Source organism: Lagopus leucura, unplaced genomic scaffold, assembly GCF_019238085.1.
Source record: "Lagopus leucura isolate 7727_CA_CO unplaced genomic scaffold, USGS_WTPT01 Super-Scaffold_100009, whole genome shotgun sequence".
NCBI lineage: Eukaryota > Metazoa > Chordata > Aves > Galliformes > Phasianidae > Lagopus > Lagopus leucura.
Window position 1 is genome coordinate 11,728,493 of NW_024962266.1, and position 27,040 is coordinate 11,755,532.

General features: G+C 39.0%; 1 protein-coding gene and 1 long non-coding RNA gene across 4 annotated transcripts in view; one reads left to right on the plus strand and one right to left on the minus strand.

The window, feature by feature from the left end:
* On the minus strand, nt 1-26,972 carry SNX7 (sorting nexin 7). Of its 3 annotated transcripts, XM_042873317.1 has the most exons (9): nt 26,782-26,972; nt 21,559-21,741; nt 19,797-19,907; nt 19,314-19,478; nt 18,376-18,577; nt 16,612-16,811; nt 13,267-13,353; nt 6,532-6,684; nt 3-372 (listed from the first exon to the last, which is right to left on the minus strand). In XM_042873317.1, the coding sequence occupies exons 1-9, from the start codon at nt 26,947-26,949 to the stop codon at nt 292-294; spliced, it is 1,350 nt and encodes a 449-aa protein (XP_042729251.1). In that variant the 5' UTR covers nt 26,950-26,972; the 3' UTR covers nt 3-291. The 3 variants fall into 3 exon arrangements, with proteins under 3 accessions (XP_042729252.1, XP_042729251.1, XP_042729253.1); XM_042873318.1 differs by lacking the exon at nt 6,532-6,684 and having other exon boundaries at nt 1-372; XM_042873319.1 differs by lacking the exons at nt 3-372; nt 6,532-6,684 and adding an exon at nt 9,658-9,793.
* Nucleotides 26,746-27,040, plus strand: part of LOC122181091 — a 41,147-nt gene continuing 40,852 nt past the window's right edge. The window contains exon 1 of the long non-coding RNA XR_006179338.1: nt 26,746-26,842. This is a non-coding gene — a long non-coding RNA (uncharacterized LOC122181091). The remainder of the gene's footprint in view (nt 26,843-27,040) is intronic.

Consider the following 27,040-nt stretch of genomic DNA (forward strand, 5'->3'; position numbering starts at 1 on the left):
TTTTACATATTTAAAATACTTTATATCCAAGTTATGCAATATGTATGAAAAAAATTGAATGTGAACACTTGCATAAAAATACGTAAAATCATGACTAAGCAATATAAAGCAATATATAGCATGTTCCAAAATGTATTTCAGGAGTAGAATACCTGAGTTTTCAATAAGCTGGTTTCCTGTGTTTCACTGATTTTAACAGTTGTATTCAAGAACGTATCTGATCTCATATAAAGCACTTCTTTGGTTGAGAAAAACTTCACGGAAAAGGTAGAGATCAAGCAGAGATATTACTCAAGGCCTGTCCTCAGAATCTTCTTCCCCATGATGATCCACTGTTTGAGATGCTAGGAAGGACTCCCATGTAGCAAGGCACTTAAAAAAATCCACAGATACATATTAATATAGCAGACTGACTTCTGTAAAACTGGTAGCCAAGGAGAAAAAGCAGCAGAAAAGGAGTACATATGCATTGTCATAAGCTGTTTTTGTGGGACCATGGTAATAGCAAAATATGGTTTCCTAGGCAGCTCAGTGATATGCAAAATGTTAGCCAGCACGCTGGGTGAGCTGTAAAGGTCACTTTTACATAATGACAAGCACACAGTGTGAGCATCGTAATTGTATGTGTTAGCATGGGAGATGCTAACATTAATTATGCTCTTCTTTAATCTCTCCCTTTAGTTACAGGCAAAGATCTTCTCCAAATAGAAAGCACAGTCACACACAGTTCCTTGGTAATCTCTGTGGATTCCTGTAGCATACCCAAAATTCTTTCCAAGTTAAATTAAAACATTTTTTTTTCTAAATACACAGATAATTTGTTTTTCCCCTGAGTAATGAGAAAGAAATGGGACCAGAAAGGCAGGGGGCTGAGGGGAGATTGCCATATTTACAGCAAATGTATTTCTCTCCTAATGAAAAACATATTAATAACTGTACAAACTATATATATATATATAAAATATATTTTATATATATATATTATTAGAAGCAGTATAAGTGAAAAAATAATGATAATAAAAATCCCCAAATGAATTGTAGTTCAATTTGGCTTAAATGAGTGTTGGCAGCTTGTCAAACCTTTATAAATCAGAAGTTAGTATTGAGGATCATGGCAAGCCTATTGCTGGGTAACCCATGATGTGCTGATGCTTGTTACCCAGCATACCAGGTTTCTGCCATTTCACATCTGTCATTAAAACAGTGGAGCCAAACTCATGCAATAATTCTGTTTTGAAATGGAAACATTCTAATAAAACTTTGACTTACACACTCATACTTATTGCTATTGATAATGCAGCTCATTTGCTTCTTACTGTACAGTTTTTTCATGAAGAATCTGAAATATTCATAATAAGTAACTCTTCTGAAAATCTCAACAAATTCTCTTATATTAAAACCTGAACAGCATACTCAGTTAATTCAAACTTTGAATTAACTCCCTGAAAACATCGTAATTTCCTAAGTGTAAACTCTTGCCATAAGCCATTCAAGCTACATTAATGCACTACTGCGCATCTACCTGCAAGAAGACAATTGGGCTGATCTGACAGTCACAAATAATGATAATTTATGAAATTTAAGAGCAAAATGAAGGAGGTACATGAATGGAGGTAGAATGTAGTTGTTGGAATCTGTGATGGTATGAGGAGGCAGGATCAGGGACGTCAATAGAAAATCTAACAAAAGATGGCAGCAGCTGTGCCTCTGAAGACACAAAACCAAAAAGGGGCTGCATGATAATGCAAGAGATTAAAACATCTACTTGACTGAGATCACAAAGAAAAAGTACGTAGGAACTTGCTTTCACATGGGCCCTTTGTCATTATCAGACATGTTAGAAAGTCATTATCAGATATGTCATGTTATTTGCATGTTGTCCTCCACACCACATAAACCATAAACCTACTCCCCCAAGCTTATTTCTGTGATCTTGACAGATCTAATCTCCTTTGCTTCTTGCACTGCACAACACTGTGATGCTGAGAGCACACTGAAGGTTTGAATTACTGTGAAAAGAGAGGAATAACTGGATAAGACTCACAAGGAAATCTGCATTTCTTCACTGGCCTTTTGGAGAAATGTTATTTTGCAATGGTAAATCAGGGAGGAGCAGTGAAAGTAACGCTAGCTAGCATGAACAGTGATCTGCAAATGTTGCAAAACAACTTCTGACTTAAAAGGTCTTTTTGACCTTTTGTTGAAAGCCGTTAAGGTTTATTCAGTAGAGTCTCCCTTTCTTCATATGACACTGTGGCAGCTGCATGTATCTGAGGTGTCTGAGCTGGAAGGTGGCTTCTTCGTTTAAATATGTCAATAAGCCAGCTGTTAGAAATGTGTTTTCACTGTGGTGCTCATCCTCAGATTTCTATTTGCTAGAGCCCAGACTGGATTGCCATCCTAGAAAGCTGCAAGGCACATCTGTTTTTCCTAAGCTTTTCCTAGGTGTGAGACAAGAAATAATCAGTTTCTTGAACAGTGTTTTGTTGGCAATGAATGAATGTAGGTTGTTTTTTTTTTTTTCTGAGCCACAGTTTAATTTATACTATGCAACTTCATATTTTGTTATTTTGTAATTTCAGTAATGTGTGGTAAAGTACATACATCATCTTTACTGTCTTGAATATAAAAATGGATCCCTATTATCTTTGCAACACGGAGCCAAAACACATGTTAAAATCCAGTCACACTATGTTGCTTCTCCAGATAGATACAACTTACCACAGTCTTTCCACACAAGGATGCAGAGCATTTTTTTCAGTTACACAAGTTATTTGGATTTTAATTTATCCCCATTTATATAACCAGAACACATTTTCAAAAATGTAAGAGCAATGGTGGCTCATTTCACTGTCAGACATCACAGTGCTGCTACAGCTGACAAGTTTTATAATTAACTGTACCAAAACAAAAGTAGGTCTCTGTGCCTTAGGCTCAAGCTTTTTATATCGTGAAGCATGAACTGCGTAAACGACATTTTGTTACTGATGTACACTTCAGCCTTATTACAGAATGCTTTTACAGAGTTCTCCTGGGAGGGTGAAAATGGAGATCTAAACACAGGATATGCCCACTTTCACGAAAGAGACAGAAAGGAGACAAAAAGAAAAACCAAACCCTGGAAATTAAATGTGCATGCATAGTGTTGAAATTCATAATCCAATTATTTGTAAAAGCCCAGCAGAATACATTAGAAAATCTAAATATACAAAATGAAAGAACTTAAATAGGCTATTTTACCTAAAGTATTCTGTTTACTACTGTTCTGCACATCTGTTCTGCAACACCATTTTTAGAAATAGCAGCAAGAGGTTTTCATATACAATTGCACATCTAACTAAAAAGGAGATTTAAAAATAGAACATGTAGTAGGGATGATAACAGAAGCAATGTGTCATATGCCATGTGTTCCAGTTCCCTGTTTTCCATGGTTAATACCTTAAAAATATCCTTCGTGATGACATTTCCTAGAGTAGAATCTGCAAATGAAGTCTTCTGTTTTTGAGAGAGATTGCCTTATAAGCAATGGAAAACCAAACTGGTGTATTTGCTGGATTTACAGTGTCTGAACAGTATTTGGACAGTGCTCCTGCTTACTCCGGTCTTGTTTTATTTTCTCTGAATATGTTAACAAAGTTTTTTGCTGAGAAAATTAAATACTTCTTTTTCCTTGATGCAAATATCCTACAGATTATGGCAAACATGAGGAAAAAACAATTGGTAAATGTTTAACTGCTGTTGTTCTTAGAAGCCAAAGTACACTCCTGGGTGCCTGGATTGTTGGCTAATATGAACCAGGATGACTTCAGATACACTAGTTAAGTAACAAGAACTTTGTATCTTGTTTTGGTTTGAGTAATGCTCTGTCCTAAGGGCACTGGAGAATATCTATACCTAGCTTAATGGAAAGACCTGGTGACAATCTGCTCTCTCAGCTGTATGTTCTGCCCTGTGGTTAGTTTGTGATTTCAAACACTGGGAAGATTGTATGTCCCATGAGCTAAGAGGTGTGCTAATTCAGGCCGTTGTGTTGTACCTAGGGCACGGGAAAAAGCAGTAAATGAAAGGGTATGGCACTGAGACACACTTCAGTCAAGGATTCTTCTGTAAGGCAAACAAACTGATGTTTTCTTCTTCAGAATGAGAGGTCCTGATTTCAAATTAAAACCTTCTCTTTTCTTTTTTCATAAAATCCTTCTTACTTAAGCAAAGCAATTACACTCATTTTAAATACAGTAAGTTCTAAATCTTGCATATGGAGAGACTTAGCATGTATTCCAACTCTTTTTTGAAAGAGAAAGAAGAAAACTTCATGAACTCCTGAGACCAACTACAGGAACTGCAAGTGACTGCTCAGTCATGGTAATACTGGGCTGTTAAATGGCATCATATGCAGATGTATTGTGCAGATTGTACAGTATCACAGGAAAGACTTTGTTCTCATAGGTCTGCACAGAAACACCCCATAAACTTGAAACATTGGGCTTTAATTAGTGTCTGTTACACTGAGAGAGTCAAAGAGAGTGAGATTCCACAGCTGTAGAAACAAAGGAACACTTCTTACTCAAATGCTTATCTTAAAGGCAGGACTTCACTTTTAATGGAAAGCATAAGAATCACATTCTGATGCTCAGATTTCTGAGAGTCCCTTCCTAAAGTTTTACCTCTAGGTAGCAAGCACAGGAAGATGCTAATGTTTTGTTTGTTTGTTTGTTTCCTATTGTATTCAGGACTGTAGGACCTATCATTTATAATATAAGGTCTTCTCCAGTAATTAACCATTAGCAATAACAACAGGTCTCAAAAAACAAAACAAAACAAAAAAAACACATTTTAGATAAAAACTTCCCAAACTCTCCAAATTAATTTTACCAAATTCTCTTGAATGCCAGAATTGAGATAATGATTTTCTGCTAAAAACAAAAACAAAACTGAAACAAAACTTGATAAGCCCTCATGTTTCAGCCAGGGTAGCCTAATGTTTGTTATTACAGCAATTATTTTTTTCTAAAATCTGGAACTCTCAGGACATAATAGGAAAACCATTTAAAGTTTTCAAGAAAAGCACCAACAAAGAACAATGTCTCAGTGTAAACTGACTTGTCCAGTATTTCAGAGACTATTGAAAAAGAGCCATTGGTACCTGTGGAAACAGTTGAACCATTTTTCACATATTTAACTTAGTGATAATAATTTCATGTATGCTATGAGCTTTGACATCCTGAAATGAAATTCTAATTCAGTGAAAAGCGCTTTTAGACAGGAAAGAGACAAAAAGAATTATTTTTGTGGTTTGATTTAGCTAATCATTCATGAATAAAATATTCCAATATATTTAGCACTGATTTAACAGACGTATTCATGATAAAGAAACCAGAGATCATCAGTAGCTGTAAAAAATGTGAGAGGATGCCAAAAGTTTGCTGCCTGATTTCAGAAAATATTTTGATCTTCATATGTAACAACAGATTGTCAATGTCCGCACATCTCACAGGCTGCATCCTAATTAACTAGACTTGATGATCAAGAGCTCTGTCTTTTCAATTATGTTCTAACAAAATGATTTGTAAAACCAGGGCACTGATTTTACATTGAGGCTCATGGACAGCTCATAAAAACATTGGAACGTGGGACTGGAAGACACAGATATCAACATATATCTGTGAAAAATACTGGTTTTTAATTAGTAGATGGGCAACTGCTTTACTACAGAAGAGTCTGAAAAAAATCAAGATACTGGGATACTTTCAAAAGAAGCACAACATAAGCAACATGTTGCCTCTGAAGAAACTTCACAGAATGCTTAAGAGATTTTGTTACATGTATTCAAGTTCTGCTGGTTAGAAAACCTTACTTGGAATTTTTACCAAGAGTGATAGCTATGCCATTTGAATTGAAATTAAAATTGTATCTCAACCATTTTACTTTCTTTCCAAAGCAGTCAGTTTCAATTATAAAAAGATTTGATTTAGTAACTGTATCCATTTGTGCATTTTGAAAAATGTGCCATAAGCTTTTCATATTGACTTCTCAAACTTGTACTGATGTTATCATAGTAAAGTCCTATTGGTTCACATTCCCCAGAGAAATAACAATGAGAACTGTCTGAGTGTGCTGTTTTAAAAGGAACCACATTTAAATGTTTCTCTCATGTAAAGTAATTTATAAATGTGAAGCCTTCCAGAGGGCTTCTTCACACAAACTGCAAAAGTCACTGCAAAAGGCTTCCAAGCTGAAATATAACAGCTGACATTCAACCCAAAAATACCTCCCAAATTCTTGTGGTTAGTAAAACAAGACTGCCCTCTGTTGTTGATGAACTCAGGATCAACCACTTGGGTACAAATCAAATATGTTTTGCTTGAAACAACTCAAGTTAAGGAAACGGTCTCTTTCTTCCCACAAAAACTGATTCTGAAATTAACACAAGTTTGGACTAAAATGCAACATTTATTCTTTAGATACAATGCAATGATTTCTCTGCTGAAATAATCAGTCAGTAATAACTACTGCTATGAGAAAGGGTTTTACCTCTTCATAGTAACGGAGATTATTGTCAGCCACATTAGTGAACGCTGATCTCATATCATACTGCATGTTTTGCTTCCATCTGTCCCAGTCTGCTTTCAGTGCATTATTGGCACATTCCACTTTATCTTCAAGTTTCCCAATCTCCTCTGAGAACTAAATACAAATTGTAAACATAAAAAATAAAAATATAAAAATCAGTAGAGTTAGCATTTTAAAATTGATTGGAACCAAGTGACTGTAGTGCAGTAAAGTGGACAGAACTGCAGAAGCAAGGTTGGTATTAAAATTAGCACATCATTTCCTGGTGATAAATAATTTAAAATTTAATTCCTAATGAATAGCTCAGTACAATTTCTGAAATATTAATAGCAGAAATTTGAGACAAAAACTAAAATGTTGCTGAAAATATTTTTTGTTGACTGGGAAGTTACAGACTCTGGCACCTCTTTGCTGGCACCCAACAGTAATGCGTCTAAAAAGGAAAACACTAAGGGCTTTACTGGAGCAAAATCAACTTTACAAATGAGATTTGGCCAGAAGACTGAGGAAATTCTGATAGAACTTTTGGTGACTTCAGGAGAAATCAGAATGGGGGGGAAAACAGCAGAAATTATACTCAGATTTCTTGCCCATCACCTTGCAGTCCTTTGGTGTGGAACTAACCCTGGCATGACCATACAATGGAGCGAGAAATACCAAAGTAGAGAAAGAACTTAAAATGCAGGATTTCAGCAAAGCAGGGACTTTTTGAGAGATCCAGAGTCAAAAACTTGAAGGCAGCTGCTATGCAGCCATTATTTTCCTCTAATTGCTGGAGATGCACAAAGTGACTCCAAGCTAATGGGAATTAGAAATAGATAAAGGGCCTCTCTCTAGCGAGTCTTCTAGTCCTGTCACTGATTTTGTACCTATTGTCATTTGCTAATCAGCTGTGTCAGTGCTGGCTGGCACCCAGTTGCAGAATGAGACAAATCTTCTGCAGCTACAGTGTGAATGAATGCCTTAGGACTGCACAGCATCTGTCTGAAGCAAACCTAGGGAGGTCAGGCACAAACACCATCTATAAGGATCATAAAGCAGAAAAAGCTGATCTCCTTATATCGTTTCCATTGCAACTCAGGTACTGTACATCTTCCTCTTATTCTTTTTACTTTTCTATAAGGCAGAGTGCTCTTTCATCATACAACTTCCCTGTGAAGTTGGATAGCTCTCCTGTTAAGTGCCACAGAGCTGGTGCTTTCATTGATAGGAACTTCCAAGTCTTCTATAAGACTTTCAAGGGATGCTTAGGCTATTCACACATTGCAAGAAAACCAGGCTTCAGAAAAGGACATGGAAAGCTGTGGTCCACAGCCTTCAGCTCCAACCATACAGAGAGGGTGCCATAGCTGGAGGTGCTGCAAATAGCAGAAACAAACTAAGCAACTCTGTCTGGAACAGGGATGGAACCTGAGCCCAATCGTTAAAATTGGAGGTATCAGGGGAAGATGACAGCTCATACACATTGCTTGTGTGACTGTTGTGAAGAAGAGACATATGTTTTAACCAAGTAACTCTTGTGTGTGTACATTTTCACTATTCAGTGCTCAGAAGTCCTGTTCACAGTCCATATAATCAGCATAAAACCAACTCAGAGTCTGACAAAATAAAATCCTTATACTCAAGTTAGGCAAAAACAGAGTAGCTAGGAAAAATGAAAGAAATTTCAACCAAATGTTTTTTCCAACACTCCATGATACAGAGAGGAATAAACATTTTTAGTTAGACTTTATTTCTACACTGACTTTCCTTGCCACATTTCCAGATTCATAAAATATTGGGCACTATTTAAGAAGAAAATGAAAAAAATATTATTTCTACTTTACCGAAAAGCCAAAGTTCAATTATCCAGCTAAATCAGTAATCAAACTATGGGCAAGAGTAATTTCATCAACTACCAACAGTGTATTCAATATGAAAAGGTTAATCCAAAGATTAAATATGGGGAAGTTACCTTTAAAGATATTGCAGGCAACTGGATTAGGTATCTTGGGCATGCCCCAAGTTAACTGCCTTTCCTTCTAACACTAAAAATGAATGCACACAGAATACTGAAAATAGTGACTATTTGTAGATGATTTAGAGTAAGAAAGGCAGTTGAATCCATTTTCCTGCTTTTGCAAGAAAAAACAATTCTTACATAAAAATGACCTAGACTGCATGGTTAAAGAAATTCGGTTTCAAAGTCCTAGTATCATCATCTTCCCTTTATTTTGACCTTTGTATCTTTAAGGCATTTATTTTACAGTTTGTTTTTGTCTTGCCTTTTCTAGGAACTACAGTTTTCTTCCATGGTGTAACTACAGTGTGATGTGGCAGGCAGGCAGTTCTACATCCCTGCCTGGATATGTGGTTTAAGCATCACCCTCTAAAGCCCCCCAGTGTGTATCAAGGTGGGGGCTGAAGTTAGGGTCTAAAGACAGAGTTTTGCCACACTTCTTCATCTCAACTAGAAAGGTTTAAGGTCTACTTTTTCACAGCTGAAAAGAGACATACATACTATCTTCTTCAGCTGAAAGCAGAAATCAACAAGTGGCTTGGTTTCTGAACAAGTACATCCATGTAGTGTGTACTTGTTTTATAAGGTTTACATTGTTACAATTTATCCTACAAATTAAATATGATCCTAAATCCATTTTCTTACACTGACCTCATTGAGGCATCTAGAACAACAAATTAATTCTTACATCAGTGGTTCCTGCAGGAGGACAGCATGGTGCTCACCAGATGTTGTACCACTGGACAGAAGCAGTAAGACAGGCCTGCCAGGGCAGAAGGCTACCAGACATGAATAGGGTGACCTGTAGCCAAAGGGACTTGCAGCAATAGCAAAATTACCTGCTAGGTGACATAAAATTATATAGTATCTCAATATGCCAAACAGCATGACCTTGTATCTACTACATGAATTAATCCTTCACTTGGACATACTAACCCTGCTCAGCCTGGAGTAAAACATAATATACATTCAGAATGTGATAGCATCAGCATTTAGCATTTCTTTTCTTCACTTCAAGCTTGAATAGCAGAATCCATAAGTCGGCATTTAAACCTGTCAGGTTCCGTCGGAACAGATTATACCAACCTTTTGTCAGAATTAGCATTAGTACTTGCAGCAGTATCAAATCTGTACCCAAGACACTGAAGGAGGCACTGGTTACTCCTTTAGAACAGAGCATAGGAGCAGTGAAGCCAAAATGGTAGCCTCTTTACAGCCAGAGCTCTGGAGGAAAGAAAGGCCTAGATGAGCGGGAGGGCATTCAAACACCCCTCTCAAAAATCTCTGTCAGGAGGCTGCATCCAAAATCACAATCTTCAGACCTTCCGTACTTTGAATAATGGCCACCTTCAACACCTACATTTTGATGTGGGAGGATAATTTGGGGGTTTTTAGAAGCATCACAGGTACCTGTCCTAAAAGCCCAGTAGGAGAAGCATGTCTCAAGAAAATGTTTATTCCTAGCCAATAAACCTGATGTCTTACAAGGTTTAATCTGAGATTACAGTCTGTCAGCTGCACTGACCTTGGGAATGTTTTGCACTCTCTTGCTGTATAAATGCCTGCTTGCTAAATCACTTAATGTTTGCTGTGACCATTGCTAAAGATCTCACTGCCTTTATCAGCTCTAAGGACATGCTGAGATTCCGTATCTACGGTGGAAGTATACTTCAAATAAGATTAGAGTTCTTGCAAGTCACTGTCAGCAGAATTTCTGGCTACCAGATAGCACTGACAAGTCCAGTCTGATGTCTGTGAGATTATTAGAAGCTACATAGGGTATGTCTAAAAACAGAAATGTGCAAATAAAGCCAAAGTCAGCATTTGACACCAATTCCAATAACAGCACCTCTGTTTTCAGGCTTTTTTTCCAACCTCTCATTCTGAAAGCAGTCTGGATAGAAGTGTCAGGAAAATAAGTCAACATGTAATAAAAATTAAAAAACAGCAAAAAACAGATTCAGAAAACAGTGAGAAGTTACTTGAACAGTTAAAAAATAGCAGTGCAAAAGTCTCTGTGGCCAACCTAACATTAATGGAGAAAATCTTCCACTTCCAATGAAGAAAAAAGTCAGCAGGATGCAGCCGCCACTCAATTAGAGAAGACAGGATTTTATGATCAGACTAACAGACATCTGCTTTGCTGCTCTGATGAGACTGTAAGAAGAGTCAAGATCTCAGCATTTTTTGAAATGAGTAAGAAATAGGCTGGAAAGATAAAGCAAAGATCTGTACATCTGGGTAACCACACAACCCACAGGGTTTTACCACAGCGGTACCAAGGAAATGCAGGAACAGTTAAAATGACCAGGTTCAGTGGAAGCAAGGACAAACATCTCATTATGGAGCACAAAGTTGTCAGTATTGAATCAGTGGTACAATCAATGCAATGCAAAAGGGAAAATTATTCCTTTTTGTCTATAACAGCTGAAGAAAACCTAGTGCCAGCATCTTGTCTGAGGACTCCATCAGATTATACTAGAAATGCTTTCTTAGAAGGCCATGTCCTGCCAGGCAGTGTCCCTTGGACACTGGTAGATAGCAGTAAGGCCAGCTGCTAACCAAGCTTTGTGAACTGCATTTCAGCACTGAGTCACTCTGTGCAAATGCAACTGTTTTTAGCAACAAACTATACAAATGGGAAGTACTGATAAAAGGGATGCAATATTGATGCAAAATTGATTTAACTAACTGCATACAAATAACTTGAGCAATGACCTATAACATGTCTTCTGGTCAGATGAAGATCTTAATATGTACTCTATCATCACATGCAGTGCAACTAAGAGAGCTGATCCGTGATACAGCCAGCTTGAGACCTCACCAGTTAATTGGCCAGGACATAGATACATATATTTTGTAGATAGACTGAGAATAGAAATAATGAAGTAAAAGTTTGCTTGAAGATGGTCTTTGCTGTTTCCTACAAATGTGAAGTTAGTGTTACGAAACTTGTTAATTTATTACGAAGAATAGTTTGTAGTTTCCCTATAAACTTTTAGAAGCAAAAAGCAGAAATGGTTCTCCTGGCAGCCAGTGACCTCTCTGAGTCCTACAGGCTGGTTCCCAGATGTGTTGATACCCCTGCACATCCCCATAACCCCTGGCCAAGGAAACCATACGAGCCCCTGCTCTCCTTCATCCTCCACTCTCTGTGTTGCTCAGAGGCTGCCACCATCCCTGCCTTTCAGATTCACAGGTTTTGCCTGCACCCACTGAGCCTTTCGTGCTGGTGTTCTGCAGGCAGGACGGCTGGGAGCTGCCAGCCTGGGGTCACAGCTGCCAGCTGGTGGGGACACCATGCCAGGGAGCTGAGAACATGGTGGCCAGGTGGGGAGCGGGCAGTGGGCAGCGGGTCAGCCTGTGCCATCTAAGGGCAGCATGGCAATCTGCTGGCTTTGCTGGCAACCACAGAGAGCAGAGGACCAAGACCCATCTTTGCTGCCCAGCTCCCAGCCTGCTGCAAGCTGTGTCCCAGACTAAGGACAGGAGAAGCAGCAGGAGAAGAAGAGAAACAAAACAGATAAGAGAGTAGAAAGGCAGTAAAATGAAAGGACAGTGTAAGCAAATAATTTCTGCTTCAGGAAAAAAATGTAAGTTTTTGCTGGCTGTTGCATTATACAGAGGCAAATTATTATGAAATACAGTACAGACATCACAGATATCAGATAGCAGATAGCAATAATATATTCCTACTTGTTCTTTTAATTGACAAGAAATCAAATGAAAATACACACCTCAACTGCCAAAAGGTATCTAAACGGCACATCTTTACATGAAAGCTAATTGCAGCAACTAATAAAAAATATCTGAAATGTCAAGGACCTTCTTCAATGTACTAAAAAGCTGCAGTAAATAATCACTAGTTATTAGTCATTTTTATATATTATTTATACTGTATGATACTTGGTGCTAACAGCTGGAGGACATTATTTAGGTGTTAGAGCTAAAAAATAAAGTTTTCAAAATGCCAGTTCTGTCCTTCATCGGATCTGCAGTGTGCACAGGTGGCAGCAGAGCAGTGTGGGAAACCATCCCAAGACCAGCACTGCTTTGTGCTGCATTGCACACGAGCTGACCAAGACCAGAAGCAAGCACTGGTGGCAGTGGCAGGAAGGCGAGCTACTGAGGCTGTGCAAACTCAACCTGCTGAGCTTTGGTGATGGCTTTGAGGATGCTCAAGTCCATGTGCTATAGGTATGACTGCATTAGAATGAAGGTGTCAGCTAGTAAAAAATATCCTAAAAAATAACCAATCGTGGAAGAAAGGATCAAGAAATTTTCATTTTAAATATGTCTCATGAATGGCTTTGCTTTTTCTACCTCCTATTCCTCTCTTATGTCAACAGAGCAGCAGCCACAATAGCACTGCAGCAAGTCTTACTTTAACTCTCAGTGTGGAAGAATGCTGAAAATAAGCTGCTGTGCCACCTGCATTGACAACACACGCTCCACTGGGAGTGTGTCCTTTGCTCTAGCTGCCTATCCACTGAAGTTTTGCTTTTTTCTCAAGGTTGCCTTTGCCTGGCATGTGTAGCTACAAAGTCCCATGGTTTCCCAGAGGAAGTACAGGACACAGAGACACCATACAGTTACAGTGCATGGCTTCACAGGACATGCATTGTTCAGGGGATTCACTTTCTGCAATTAGAGTAAGGCCTGGAATATTTCAGCATTCTGTACAAAGACATACTCACCAGATCCTTGTCTGCCTTTTTATTGGCTAAAGCATCAACTTTGGAATCAAGCTCACTTTGAATTTGGTCTCTCCTTTTCAAAACACCCTTAATATAAAAAAATAAATAAATAAATAAATACAAAAAGAAGAAAAACAAACTGAATATATTCAGAAAACCACACAACATAAATTAAACAAGACACAATTCAAGAACTTTGGCACGATACAAATACTTTCCTAAAAAGCAATTCAAAATCATGTAGTGAATACTCATTTTTCAATATCTATTTTTTATCTTGCATGTTTTTTTAAGAGCCTTAGTGAATCAAAAGTCCAGGAATCTGCCATATAGGTATCACTGCTAACTGGATGAAGAAACCAGCAGTAGCAATTAACTTCATATCAACACAACCTACCATGTATTCATTTTGAAAAAGCAACATGAGTTTGTGCAACCCAGTATCCAAAGTATGTTGTTTGAGTTATTTGAGTACTGAACTCTACTTGAGTAAAATCAGATAAAATTATCATGAAAATGGTAGTTTTAGTAACTTTGATATATGTGCTTATTTCCAGTGTATGAAATTATTTCCTCCTGTAAAACTGCCTTACAAGTACTGAATTTTTAGCATAGTGTCAAAATAGATAGGGAAGGAAATGTTACTTGTTGTTAGACTACTAAACAGGAATGGTATTACAGATTAAATTTTTATTTCTGATGTTCATTTGCTCTGTGACCTTGAGCAAATCTTGAACATTTCTCTTTACCTGAGTTTCCGCATCTGCAGAAGTACACTCAGGTGTGATTAACTCACAGAAGGCATTAGTTCTTTTAAAAAAATAATCAAACAAAGGACAAATATAATTACAAACCTAAAATACCTCCTCTTACACTACTTTGCTGCAACTGATTTTACTTCTTCATATAACCAACAGATTTTCAGTATCTACCTCTAGCATAGGGCATGTTGAACCAGCAGAGGACCCAAGCAGCTCTACCTTCTCTAGCTGTCTTGTTTGACTGTGTTCTTTCTGATATCTTCTCAGTTCAACACAAACGACATAAAAAATGGAATAAAAAAATAGGAGCTGAATTCTTAAATAATTGTTCAATGTTTCTTCTAGAACAGATATTCACTAGAAAAGCCTGGTAAACCTGACTTTGGACAGCTCTGAGTAATACACTGGCAGTATATACTCACATAAATCTACCTTTCAGTAGCTCAAAAAATCTTTTATTTAGATAAATATAGAAAATGTTTAGCTGTAAGCACAGAAACAAAATAAATAGGTCTGGAAGAGCTGTCCATCATGTTACAAATGCTTTATTTTTCTTTTTTTCTGTTTTTGTATTTCTTTTGCCCTTTTAAAAAACTATTGTTTTGATTATATGCTAAATTTTATCACAAATACTCCTTATTATAAGATAAAACCCAATGATTTTAATATTGGTATGTTACAACCATAGGCAAGTTCTGACTTCCAAATGCAAATAGAGGGACTGTGTTTTATAAACATATCATTATATTTTTATAATATTTTGTATAATTAATGCTATTCTGACACAAAAATCCTCAAATAATTGCGTGTGGACCCATAGCTAACTTACTGCTGCAATCTATATGCTGAAGCTCAGCGGAACAGAGTTACACTCTCCAGATTTGCTCTGCCTCTGCTGTGAGTCAGCTAGAAAGGAGCCTGTCTCGATGTAAATATTTAGCTACAAATTCATCTCTGCCCTCAGTTTTCAGCTAAACTCACAGCACTGGAAAATACAAAGTCTAATCCATTGTACCTTCTGTACATATGCCAATTATGTTAGTGAAGCAGCACATAAAAGTGCCTGCAGTGAGGGGTTAAAGACACCCCAGAAATCAGGTTTTATTAGTGTGTGACTTCCCCTGTTGTATTTTTAATATGAGCAGCCCCCTCTCCAAACTGTGAGAGGCAAGTAAGTTATAGGAAGAAGAAATCCATGGTGAATGAAAGGAAAAGAGCAGTGGTTGAACAGGAATGAGCTAGAGGAGCAAGACTTTCCTCATTAATCCTCTGGCAACTTAACACTGTGTTGCAAGCACTTGGACGCTGCAACCAGAAATAAAATGAAAACAAAGAAAACAAAATAAGCAATGAGCAACAGAAACTTGTCACTTTGTGCAGTAAGAGCCAGGGTGTCATTCTGTGATTTGTACAGAGAAATCTCCCTGCTAGGCACAAAAGGGAGGACCTGTACAAAGGTGAGCCAACCTGTACACAGTATGTCTTTAATAACATGAGGGATGGAAAGGCTCACAGGCAGACTTAGAAGTTCTGAAAAATAAGAATTGAAGGAGGAAATACTGCAATTTGCTAAGACATTCATCTCTTCATGCTTTTAAGTACATTAATACCTACCTCAAGCTACCTGCATGTACATTTAAATAATACAGCCTGTGAGATACGGGATATTTTGTATGGTTTCTCTTTCAATGAAACTAATCACTGCAGCACTAGTTTCTAACTTTCAGAAGCTAAACCTATTGAAAAATGGACAGTGTTCTGCCCAGTGCCAGTAAAAGCCTTTGCTGGCTGAGTTATCTTGGGCCTTGCTGTACGCATGGCCTGTAGCACACTTCTGCTGCCCTGTGAGCTGGGTTCCTAGCAGAGACAAAAACAGATACTGCAGCTTGCCTTGGGATGGCAAATCCCACAAAGATGTGTTTGTAGACATTTTTTGCTTTCTGAAGGAAGAAGAGTGGGAATTATGACATGCTAAAATTAGTTTTGGAATTATGTTGATTATCAATCAGGACAGATTTTTTATATTCTCTCCAAGTGTAAGAAAAATACATCCATAGAGGGAACTGAGAGCATCAGCTTATGGCGGAGACTAAAACAGGCTTGTGACATGGGGACTGGAAGCTCCCTGCTGTTCTAGAAAAAGAAGAAGTAATTTAGGAACATCTCCTAGAAAAGGAGAAACTTCTCCACTCCTTCTCCCCCGCACAATCTGTTACTGCATATTTCAGCAGTGTCAGAAGAGGTCTTTCTAAGCTGCTTTTCCTTGAACCTTTCTGTGCTCCAGCCCTACCACACACAGCTCTAAAACCAGACTTTTGTACTGCTACCACAGGCTCCCCGCCACACAAACTACTAAGCAGTTCTTGTCTGAAATGGGTGCCTCTTGCCTGATTGTTAATCAGGAAAACGGGACAAACCAGATTCTCTGCTAACAGACAGCCATCCCCCTGCCGTGCACATTTACTAACAGCAGAACGGTGGCCACAAAATATTTTTCATCAGTTACGGCCTTGCTTCCAGAATCTGTCAATGGCCTAAGACAAACTTCACATACTGCCAAAAGCAATCCTTAATGAAACCTTACCATCAGAATTTCACTGTAGAGAACGTACTCATGTATGATTGGTAGCAGATTTTCAGAGAGCCCAGCCATTCGTTTCTCTGTAGCTTTGCAACATTTGTCAATGCAGCTGGCGACGCCTTTTAGGGAGTCTGCTATATCTTCTTCTGATGCTGACCAGAGTGTGTGGATGGGGCCATACTCCTTCATCTCATTAAAATACTCTTAACAGGGACATAGACACAGATTAGTCTTTTGTTCGCTAACAGATGTCTAAGTGGTACTAACCACAATCTCCTATTTACTGTGAACACAGCAGGGAACAGCAGCTTTGTTTTAAAGTCCCAAAAGGTGCAGACAACACGAGGAAGTTCATTCCAGTTCTGTATTTGATATCTTCTTTAGAAGTTTTTATTAATCTAAATAGATGGATGCCACAAGAATTGCTTCTCTTGTGCATCTATATCAAGAGATAATTTGTGGAAGGCCCCAAAGTCACTGTGATGTTTGGTAGAACTTAGCTTGGGCAAGCCTGAATATGACCTGAAAGCAGGATGTATTGAAAGCATAATTTTAACACAATTGAATTTATAATGAAGAAATATCCCCAAAAAGATGGACACACACACAGCTGTGTGCTGTGAAGAATCCAATATCTACTATGAACGCATTTCAACAAAAAAGCATCCATGCAAGATGGAACTGAAAATCACATGTTAAGATACTACAAGCAGTAGTATCATGTAGCAGTAACATTTTCATGTCCTCATCAGTGCACCCTGCACACTGGTGCTCTGCCTTTTGCTATTTGGAAAATCTAGAAAGAAGATTTATTAAGCTTTTGGGACCATGTCAAAATTCATAAGGTTTTCCAAGAAATATTTTGGTGCTGATCACTTGAATCTAAAGACCTCGGCCAGCTAGTTCCACTGGAATGAGCCATATCAAAAAGAACGCTTTTCAGCAACATGTATTTTCACTTATTAAGACCCCTCTAACTCAACAAGGATGTGCTGAGATCTGGCTCTGCACACTAAAGCACTGAGTCTCAGTTATTAGAGAACACAGTGTAGCACTTCAACTTCTACACAGTAATGTCCCTTAAGTGCTGACCAGTAGAATCAACAGTAATTAACAGACCTAGACTGAGACCAGTGTTAAGCTTGGAAAATTAATAATTTAGAGTTGCAAGTTGGTGTGCAGGCTGCTGTTATTTAAGGAAAAGTATGAGCTTAAGTAATCCTTCTCTCTAAAACTCTTCACAGACAGTTTCCCATGACAGAAACTACTGCCAACAGTAAAGCTCTTGAAATTAAAAAATAATCTACTTGGCTAACATGTGGAAAAAAACAAAACAATGCAGAATGAAACTAAAAAAGACACATACGGAGTTCCAAAATCTACACAGCATAATAACAGTATGAGACAGCACAGAAAACTGACTCTTTACATTCCATTCAAAATACAAAATGTCACACAGCTCTCCAATAAGCACCATAAAAAGGTAGCCATACTTGTTATGTTTCTTGTTTTTAAGTTCCCTTTTGGCAGGTCAATGATGTGTTAAAACCCTCCCTATTACCAAGCTGCTCTAGTTAACTTGAAGATCTGCCAGAACAATGACTATTTTGGAAAACATGGTACAAATACAAATCTCCCTTTTCCTCTGTTTGCTGGAAATAACTATTTTGCTTGGCACAATGAAAACAAATTTACTGTTTACAGCAAGTCATTTGCCAATGTATCAGTTTCTTAAACCCATTAAAAATATATTTCTTTTCTACTTACCCCTTTCTTCCTTGTAAATTCTATGAGCTATTTTGTCCAGTACGTTTATTTTGTGACTAAATGTTTCCATATAATCATTCATTTCTGTAAACATTTCAGGACGATTTTTAACTCCTCCTCTTACTGAGGATGCTACAGCTCTTACGGTCTGTCCCATTCTGCTCAGCAAACTTGGACCCTGCTTCTTGTGCGAGGAGAGTTCCTAAAACCAGAATGTACTGTGTTTATTTGCACATACATATTTAAATTGTTTAGAAATAATAATATGTGATTTAAAGCTTTTTGTCTGTTTTTAAACAAAAACTGCATACACCTCAATGGAAAAAAAGACAAATCAGATGTCTTTTTAGAGGCAAAATCTTACTCTAAGATTTTCTGAACAGACATAAAGATATTGTGCATTGTGCTCTTACAAAGAATGACCAAAGGGGGTAGAAAACCTTTACCCTTTTGTTCCGTACAGTGAGTTGACTACTTTGCAATCTAGCCTCTGGAACAGGAAAACAGAGGTAAAGATTGCATTGGGAAAAGCAAACAATGTTCCTACAGGAAGAAGCAATCCAGCTATTTTTTTTGAACAGTTTTTACATCTTGATAGAATAACCTAAAGTTCAGAGAATGGCTCTGAATACAAAACTTGGATCTTCACATACATCATATAGTACTGTGATTTTGCCACAGAAATCCAAACACAGCAACAAAAAGTGCTGTGGAAGATACAGTAATACTTATGGCTGCACAGAAGATAACTAAATGCACAGAAGAAAAGGCTTTCTTGGGGAAAGAAAATTCCAGAAATTCCACATCTTCTTCTGACCCTTCTGTAACAAGCCATCAGAGGATGCTGTCGAGTACTGATCTAGGGAGGCTCCTCATACACCACTACTGACACACCGTGTGGTTCCATGTAACTGTACATAACAATAAAGCCATTTTACCCAGGCCTGTGCAGTAAGAAAAATTTTGAAGTCTTCATTAAAAGTTAAGGTTGGGTGATCAGCAATACGGTTCAAAAATTTATGTAGAGCTTTTCTTCGAGTCTCAATGAATTCATCACTAAATCGTTCCACCATTCCTTTCATCACAAATTTTTCTGGCAATGGCTAAGGAAAGAAAGAAAAAAACATACAGTATAACTTGCATAATATCAAAGATATTATAATAGCTTTTCTACTTGCTGAAAACATAGCTATGACCTTATAAAAAACACCAAGTAAAAACCAAACTGTTTCAAAGACAAACGTAAGAAGTACCCTTGCAGAATTTTTAATTATCACATACACATGCATATAAAGCTACTAATGAAGTTAGTTTAATGTTTGTCAGATTTCAGAAACCCCACAAAGACCTCAAACACCTTTGTATAAAGCTGGGGCCAGAACACAAATTAATAAAAATAATATACGTTTTAGCAAACGAACAGGAATAATTAGTGTTGGATGTGCTTCTTCAAGTTTGCTCTTCAACCAAAGAAAATCCTGATATCGTCGTCGGACCTCATATTCACAGGAGTCAAATTCACCACGAGATGTCTGAAAACAGTGAACAGAAAACACAGGTCCATGAAGTTAGAATAGTGACTAAAAAGCACGGTATCGTTTTACATCTTGAATAAAACTACATACACAATTCTAGTTTGTCCATGCTATTTGCTTGCAGTTTTTAAAGCACAATGATTAATTGTTTTAGGAGATAAAACATAATTTTTTCAAGAAATCAAAGTTCTACTTAAAAAAAAAAAAAGACAACACAACAGATTGACTTCAAATAATCAGTCCGACAGTGTTTCCAAAAGATTTTGATCATTACTGTAGTGTGATGTTTCCCTTTTAACAATCACAGTTATGTTCATTGCACTTAGGGCACTTCTGAAGGAGTTAAAAATCACAGAGTGAGGAAAGCCCATTTTTTAGCATTTTGGAAAAACCAGAAAGAGCTGACGTATGTCCCTGAGGCCTGCTGACACCATCCAACAATCCCTGCTTTCAACGCATGAGAACTTCAGCATATCGTAGCACATTGCCCATGTTGTTTAACGGATTCTTCAATCCATCAACCCCAGTTTTGTAGCCCTTTGTCAGAGCTTGCCAACAAATCTTTAATACTTAGAAAAAATGCTTATTACAGCACTGCAAAATTGCCAAACCATGAGATTTTATCATTGCCCCATCTTCTGGAGTCAAGCTACAAAGAGCCCAGGTGTTCAGCAAAGTGATGCACTGTTTAGTATTAGTTGTTGCACAGAGATTTACAGTGTGACGCAAGCACATGGCAAAAGAACTCACTCACACTCTTGTAACCTAAACATTTTTAAGGACTGAATAAACTTTCTAGGTGTGTGGGAGGAATGCTTTTACTTTATCAACAACCAGCATTCTAATTAAATACGATAAAGAAGGATGAAAGGGATAAAGAAGCAAAAGCAATCCACCTTAAAGCCCTTCCATATTTGCCTGCAGAAAAGATGTTCATTCATCTACAAAAAGATGCATGAAGTGAAAATTATTGCTCACAACCTAATGAACGTAGCTCTCTTCCTACCCTTTAAATATTTTATGAGGAATTGATAAGTTCTCTATTTAAAGATGAATAATTCCCATTTGAAAATTTGGTTTTAAATGTATCTTTTAAAAAGAACTCAAAGTCAAATAAATGAACACAGTAATTCTCAAATCACAGCCTGCAGAATATTTGCTGGTAACTCCAAAAGAGCTGGCTGGTCTCACAGTGCTGTCTTTCTTCCTTATTTCCAGTAAACAATTTGCATTCAGGACAGCTGAAAATGCACTATGTTGTTTGCTAGTATTACTTTTTCACTCGAGAATTTTGGGAAATGATATGCAACTGCAGGTTGGAAACAAACTTCCAGGTGACAGTGGGCACTACAGTTATTGAAGAATGGAGCTGAAAGACTTTGCAGCAGGTGTGCTTCAGGCAAGGCAGCTCTTTTCTCAATATAAAAAATATACATGTGTGTATATACTTACACTGATTTTTTTGTTTTCAGAATCAACTGCACAGTTACATATGATTACAGTGGTCTATAACTCATAGCAGAGTCAGAGCACAGTTTCAGTTGGGTAGTAACCCAGAGAATGGTTCACAAGAAGGCTGAAAATGCTATCACTGCTACTTCCGTGAGGCACTGAGGTTTACCCTGATCCTCATCTAATAGATGCTTACCTTTGTGACTACTCTGTATGTAATAAATGTTTCAATGGCTGTAATGTGGCTTTCAGGGTCATCAACAGTAATGAAGAGATCTTTTAATTCTGGTTCATCTTCAAATTTATACTGGTTTATCATAGATGAGGGGGATATTGGCATTGAAGGACTGAATGAGTTCACCTCAGCCAGTGATGTATCCTGCAGACAGGACATGAGAACATCCACATTGAAACATATTTATACACAACCAAACACATCTTGGATGCTAAAATGGTAAGTTTTAAAATAAAACTTAGAACAGACAAAAGAATTATATGATCTGTGACAAGTCTATTATTCTCTTCAGTATTTGCTTCAGTGAGGATACAAGGAATAAGATTTATTCTAGCACTGATCAAAGCAAAACGGTACCTTCTGACAAGAAATTTATGCACAGCTATAGAACAGAACTTGCCTGTGGATGCTAAAATGAGTTACGAATACAAGCAGCCAGTACTTGTGCAGTTTGATTACCAGCTTTGTTAACATTGTTTGCAGCATTACTTCAGGACTAAGGAAGTTTCAGTTATTTCTAGTAAGCTGTACTATAAGAAATTATGACTTTAAAAGACCAAGACAAAATCCAATTTTGAGTTTTTATTGGAATCAGATATTTCAGTTTGCACATATTTTAGAATAGAATTTGAAATAGAAAACTTTTACAGAGACATGAATTTACTCTTTAAATAGGTATGCATGTAGTATAAAACTGGTGTTTAATTTCTTAATTAAATTAAATCCACTAACTACAGAAAACAGCATATATGTTTTAAAATAATGACAATTAAAATCATCACGATATTTGAAACATCAAACATTTAATGTAGCTTTTCTAATATATCAAATGCAGTGAAATATTTCAATGAACAACAAACTTTAATATTCATCCGTGTTTTCAGAAAGTTTCCTAAAAATCTGCAAGACATAAATAAAAAATAGAAGTGCGTGTAGCAAAAATAAACTGTAAAACTGCTTGAGGAAGCATGCTTAATGCACGCACTTCTTTTAAAGCAAAGAGGTCATAGTGCAATGGGCCCAGCTAGTGGGAAATCACTTCTTAAAGCTGACAGAGCATGAAAATTGCATTCTCTTTTGAAAAGTTTAAGAAGCTGATATGCAAAATTGAATAAAAGCTGAAGGTTTCTGAAGGAGGTCAGCACGTGGATGAGCAGCCGCCTGTTGGATCGGCCCACCAGAGGCTGACCAGCCCCAGGCCCCTGCTGGCAGCTGGCAGGGTGCTGAGGAGCTCATCCCACACAACACCTCACTGGCCACCTGCAATGGAAGATGCTTTCTTTTTGGGGGGCTTCTCAAGGCAGAAGCATCCTTAATTCCCTGTAACATCAGCAGCTTGTTTCAGGCTCGCTTGAGCTACCTTTCCACTTGCTTTACAATGCAGTAAAATCATTTGCTTGTCTAAGCCAATGAATAAGCAATATAGAATGGTTTGGGTTGGAAGGGGCCTTAAAGATGACCCAGTTCCAACCCTTCCACTAGAGCAGGTTACCCAAAGCCCCATTTGCCTGGCCTTGAGCACCTCCAAGGATGGGGCACCTGCAGCTGCTCTGAGCAACCCGTTCACAAGGCTGGCTGCTCTCCTGTAAGCAAGATAACCCCAGTGGCAAAAATTGCCCTTTGTAGTGCCTTGCTGACTATGGAGCATGCAGAAAACAGATGTTGCTGATGAGAAAACTGTAAGATGTCAGAAGTAGGAATGTATGAGTCCACACAAACCAGAGCTGTGTACTGTCATGTGGGACTGAAGAGTACAAGACTGGTGTCACTGAGGCTGGCAAGAATTTTTTCCGTTGGCTTCAACGGGGCCAAAACTATCTCAGGGACATGTTCTTCCCCCTTTTCCTGCTCTGACCCTCATTTTCTACTGCAAACTCTCTCCTTTTGAATCTATCAATGTACTCTCACACATATGGAGTAGAAAATCATATTGGGAATTATGCACTGAAACTATTAATATACCAGACCTTCTATTCTATAACTCTGTGATTAAAGGTGATGGTTTTAATATTATATAGGTGCTTCATTGTATGTCTGTCAGTTACTTGACTTCTTTTACTCAGGCTGTTCCAGCCCACAGTTTCTGTGCTGTATGTGGTCAGCCCTGACCAAAGCAGCGAAGGATGAATACAAAAGCTGTGCTTTCTCTGCTCTACAGCACCAGCTGCCCATGCTCTATGTGGAGAATGAGCACAGTTTCCCAAATGTGCTTGGGTGAAGCGAAGTACTGAGAAAACAGGAAATTTCCAGGGAAAGAAAAATGCATGTGAGCATGCATGGGATTTGAATGGCCATTGATGAATAATGACAATGCAAAGCTTAATCAAGGTAAATGTGTTTCATACTGTCTCATTTCCTACAGGTCACCAGTATCTTCATGTTTCCTTCCTCCTCAGTTGCTACTAAAAGTTGTACAAGCAGGTTCTGGAAAGCATGTTTTTATATGCAAGGGCTCACAAGTGTGCGATCTGAGAAATAAAACCGCAACAAGAAAAATCCATGGAACAAACAAGTCTTCTGTTTCGCTGCTCTACACCCATTGTGTCATCTGCATATGAATGAGTGCATGTGAGTTTTAAGTAAGCACATCTCTTCTTTACTTCAGGTTTACTTCCAGCAGTTCTTGAAAGAACACGGTAAAAAAAAATTAAAGCTAGCTTTCTGTTCTTCTATACAGCTATGACATTGAAGTTGGAACTATGTTTTTCTGTATCTGTTGTGGGTGGAAGGAATTTTGTGGCAGAAAAGAAAACAAGCAAATGTTCCCATTCTTGGTTTAAAAAATTTTTCATTTGACTGAAATTGGCCACTAAGACTCCAAAATTAATATGGGATAGAAACACTTATGCAGTGGGAGCAGCCTCAGTGTGGGCTGAGCACACAGCCTGCAGCTCTCTGGGGAAACCATTAAGCCCTGGAGTTTGCCAAAACACTGCTCCTACTCAGAGCATGGACACTTGGCTCAAGACTATCCCCATGAGGCAGAACATAGAGCATGCATCTGAGACCAGGGATCCAAAGCAGGTCTGGAATCAAGGGACATGATGGCAGAGTGTCTTGTAGGAGAACAGCTCAGTTGTTGGAGCATTTTTCAAAGAAGGAGAGAGATTCCTTGGCTGAACACTCAACTTTTAAATCAGGCTCAAATCCTTGATCCACTTGTTCCAGAAAAAAAATTGTGCAATTCTGCAGTGGCACATACATCTTTCCTACAAGCACCATGAAGAAAGTTTTCTGTGATTATGGAAGAGAACCAACTCTAAAACATTTTAAGCATTAACCAAACCAGCTCTGTCAATGCCATGCGAGGGCACCAGGAACAAGGAACAAGAGGACTACCAGGGTGAGTATTGCAACACAACTCATGAAAGAAAGCAGGTTGTGGTGTGACTCATAATTCAACCTTGAGAAGTTGCTTCTGCTAAAATGACCTCAGAACTTTCACCATGGTGACGGAAACTTGGATAAAATGAAATGCAGGTTACATCAGAAAACGGTTTATCAGAGCTGCTGAGTTAAGAAGCCAGTCTGTAATATTTGAGATATGTCACGGGATGCTGGCTTAATGGTTATGACACTGCCAGGTCAAATGTCTATGAATTTTCATACAATAAAGACTTGGCGACTACATCTTGAGTAATAACTGAGGGTATTGAGGCTGACAACTTTTTAAGAACCTCATTTTTCATCATTGAGATAGTTGGTCCGTTCCACTGACTAAACTTAGAAAAATGAAGTTGATGCAGCACCAGGCACTGAGCACTGCGCTTCCTCTGCATCCCGTTCAGCCTGCCCACATTACACCACTGCCTTAAGGACAGCAGTGTAAATTAAACATGAGGAGGTCTCAGGACAGTGTGTTACAGACAAATAAGTTTTACAAAAATCAGTCTGAAACTACATTTAACCTGTCACCGTCCCTTTCATATAACGGATGCATGCAAACAAGCTATAATCCCAAATCACCTCCACAGATTTTCATCATCTTGAAAGATCAGCCCTCAAATTGAAGCTGAAAGCAAACTGTCAATTTCTGGCTGATACACAACCACCAAAAGCAGGAGCCCAAGACTTGCACATAGAATATTCTTGTCTGCAGAAAAAGGTCATCATTCTGCATGCAGTAAGAATTGTTAAGATTTACTATAAGCAGGAAATATTTTGCATGAATCTGCATGGAAGATACTTAAGAATACAGATTTTTGTCTGAGAGCAGGAGTAGTTATATGAAATACTAGTTTTGTTTTCTGTTCTCAAGGAACATCACGCTTGACAAGCATGTCGGTATGCTGTATTGACAGGCATTGAAACTGCATGCAGAGCTGCCCAGGCTTGCACCTGCCTGGAAAAGGAAAAAGGACTCCAGGTGAGAAACAGCTAACAGTACTGAGCACTGGTTTTGTGCTCAAGTTCAGTGAATGTGATTTAGTTAACTCTAGTTAGGCTTCAGAAAAGCACAGGTAACTTGGTAAGATTTAGCCTGACCTTTTGCCCATTATAGACCATTAAATCACCTAACAGTGCCCTTGGCTTTAAAATCCATCAATTTCAGGATTTTTACTGCAGTCAGTTTAAATAGGTCCCAATAATCAACTCTTATTCCAATGGTTTTTATTTACATTTACAAAAAATTGCTTCTTTTCCATAGAAATATAGGAGATATATCTTTAATTCCAGTAACAATTGATCCCAATGAAGAAGCGGGATATCCCATTTTCAAACAGGAAAGACACTCGCAGTTTCTCTCCCCGTCGCACATCCTGGAACGCAGCAGTTCGGAACTCGCAGAAGACGCCCAAGCAGAAGCTGCCCGCTCCGGCGGCTGCTCAGCGCCTCCCGGCCTCCCGCCGTGCGGTCAGTGCGCTAAGGGGCGCGGGGACGGCGCAGCCCCGAAGCGCGGCGGAGCGCCCGGCAGCGTCCCGCCGAGCCGCTGCATCGTCTGCACGCGTAGAGCAGCCGCTGCCCCGCGCCATGCCCGGGCCGCCACGCTTCAGGCATTCCCGGCCGAGGGCTGCAGAGCGGTTCCATGCAAGCGAGGCCGAGCGCGAGCCCGCCCCGCCCGTCCCGTCCCACCCCGTCCCGTCGGCAGCGGGGGCTCCTCAGCCACCCCAGTCCCCACTCGGTCCCGGCTGCCACGCGCACCCGCCTCGGCTGCGGGGAGAGCGCGGCTGGGCGCGGCCGTACCTTGCTGAACACCTCCAGGTCGTCCTCATCGTCGTCGAACGCCAACACCTCGGCGGAGGCGGTGAGCAGCGGCGTCTGGGCCGCACCGGGGGCACCCGCGAGGGGCTCGAGCCCTCCCCCGCCGGCGGGGGGCAGCGTCGGCTCCGGCGTCCGGCCCTCCGCTTCCATCCTTCCCACGAGTGCGGGCGGCGGCCCCACCGGAGCCGCTCCCCGGGGCGCCGCAATTGGCCGCCCGGCGCTCCGCCGACCCCGGCCCAGG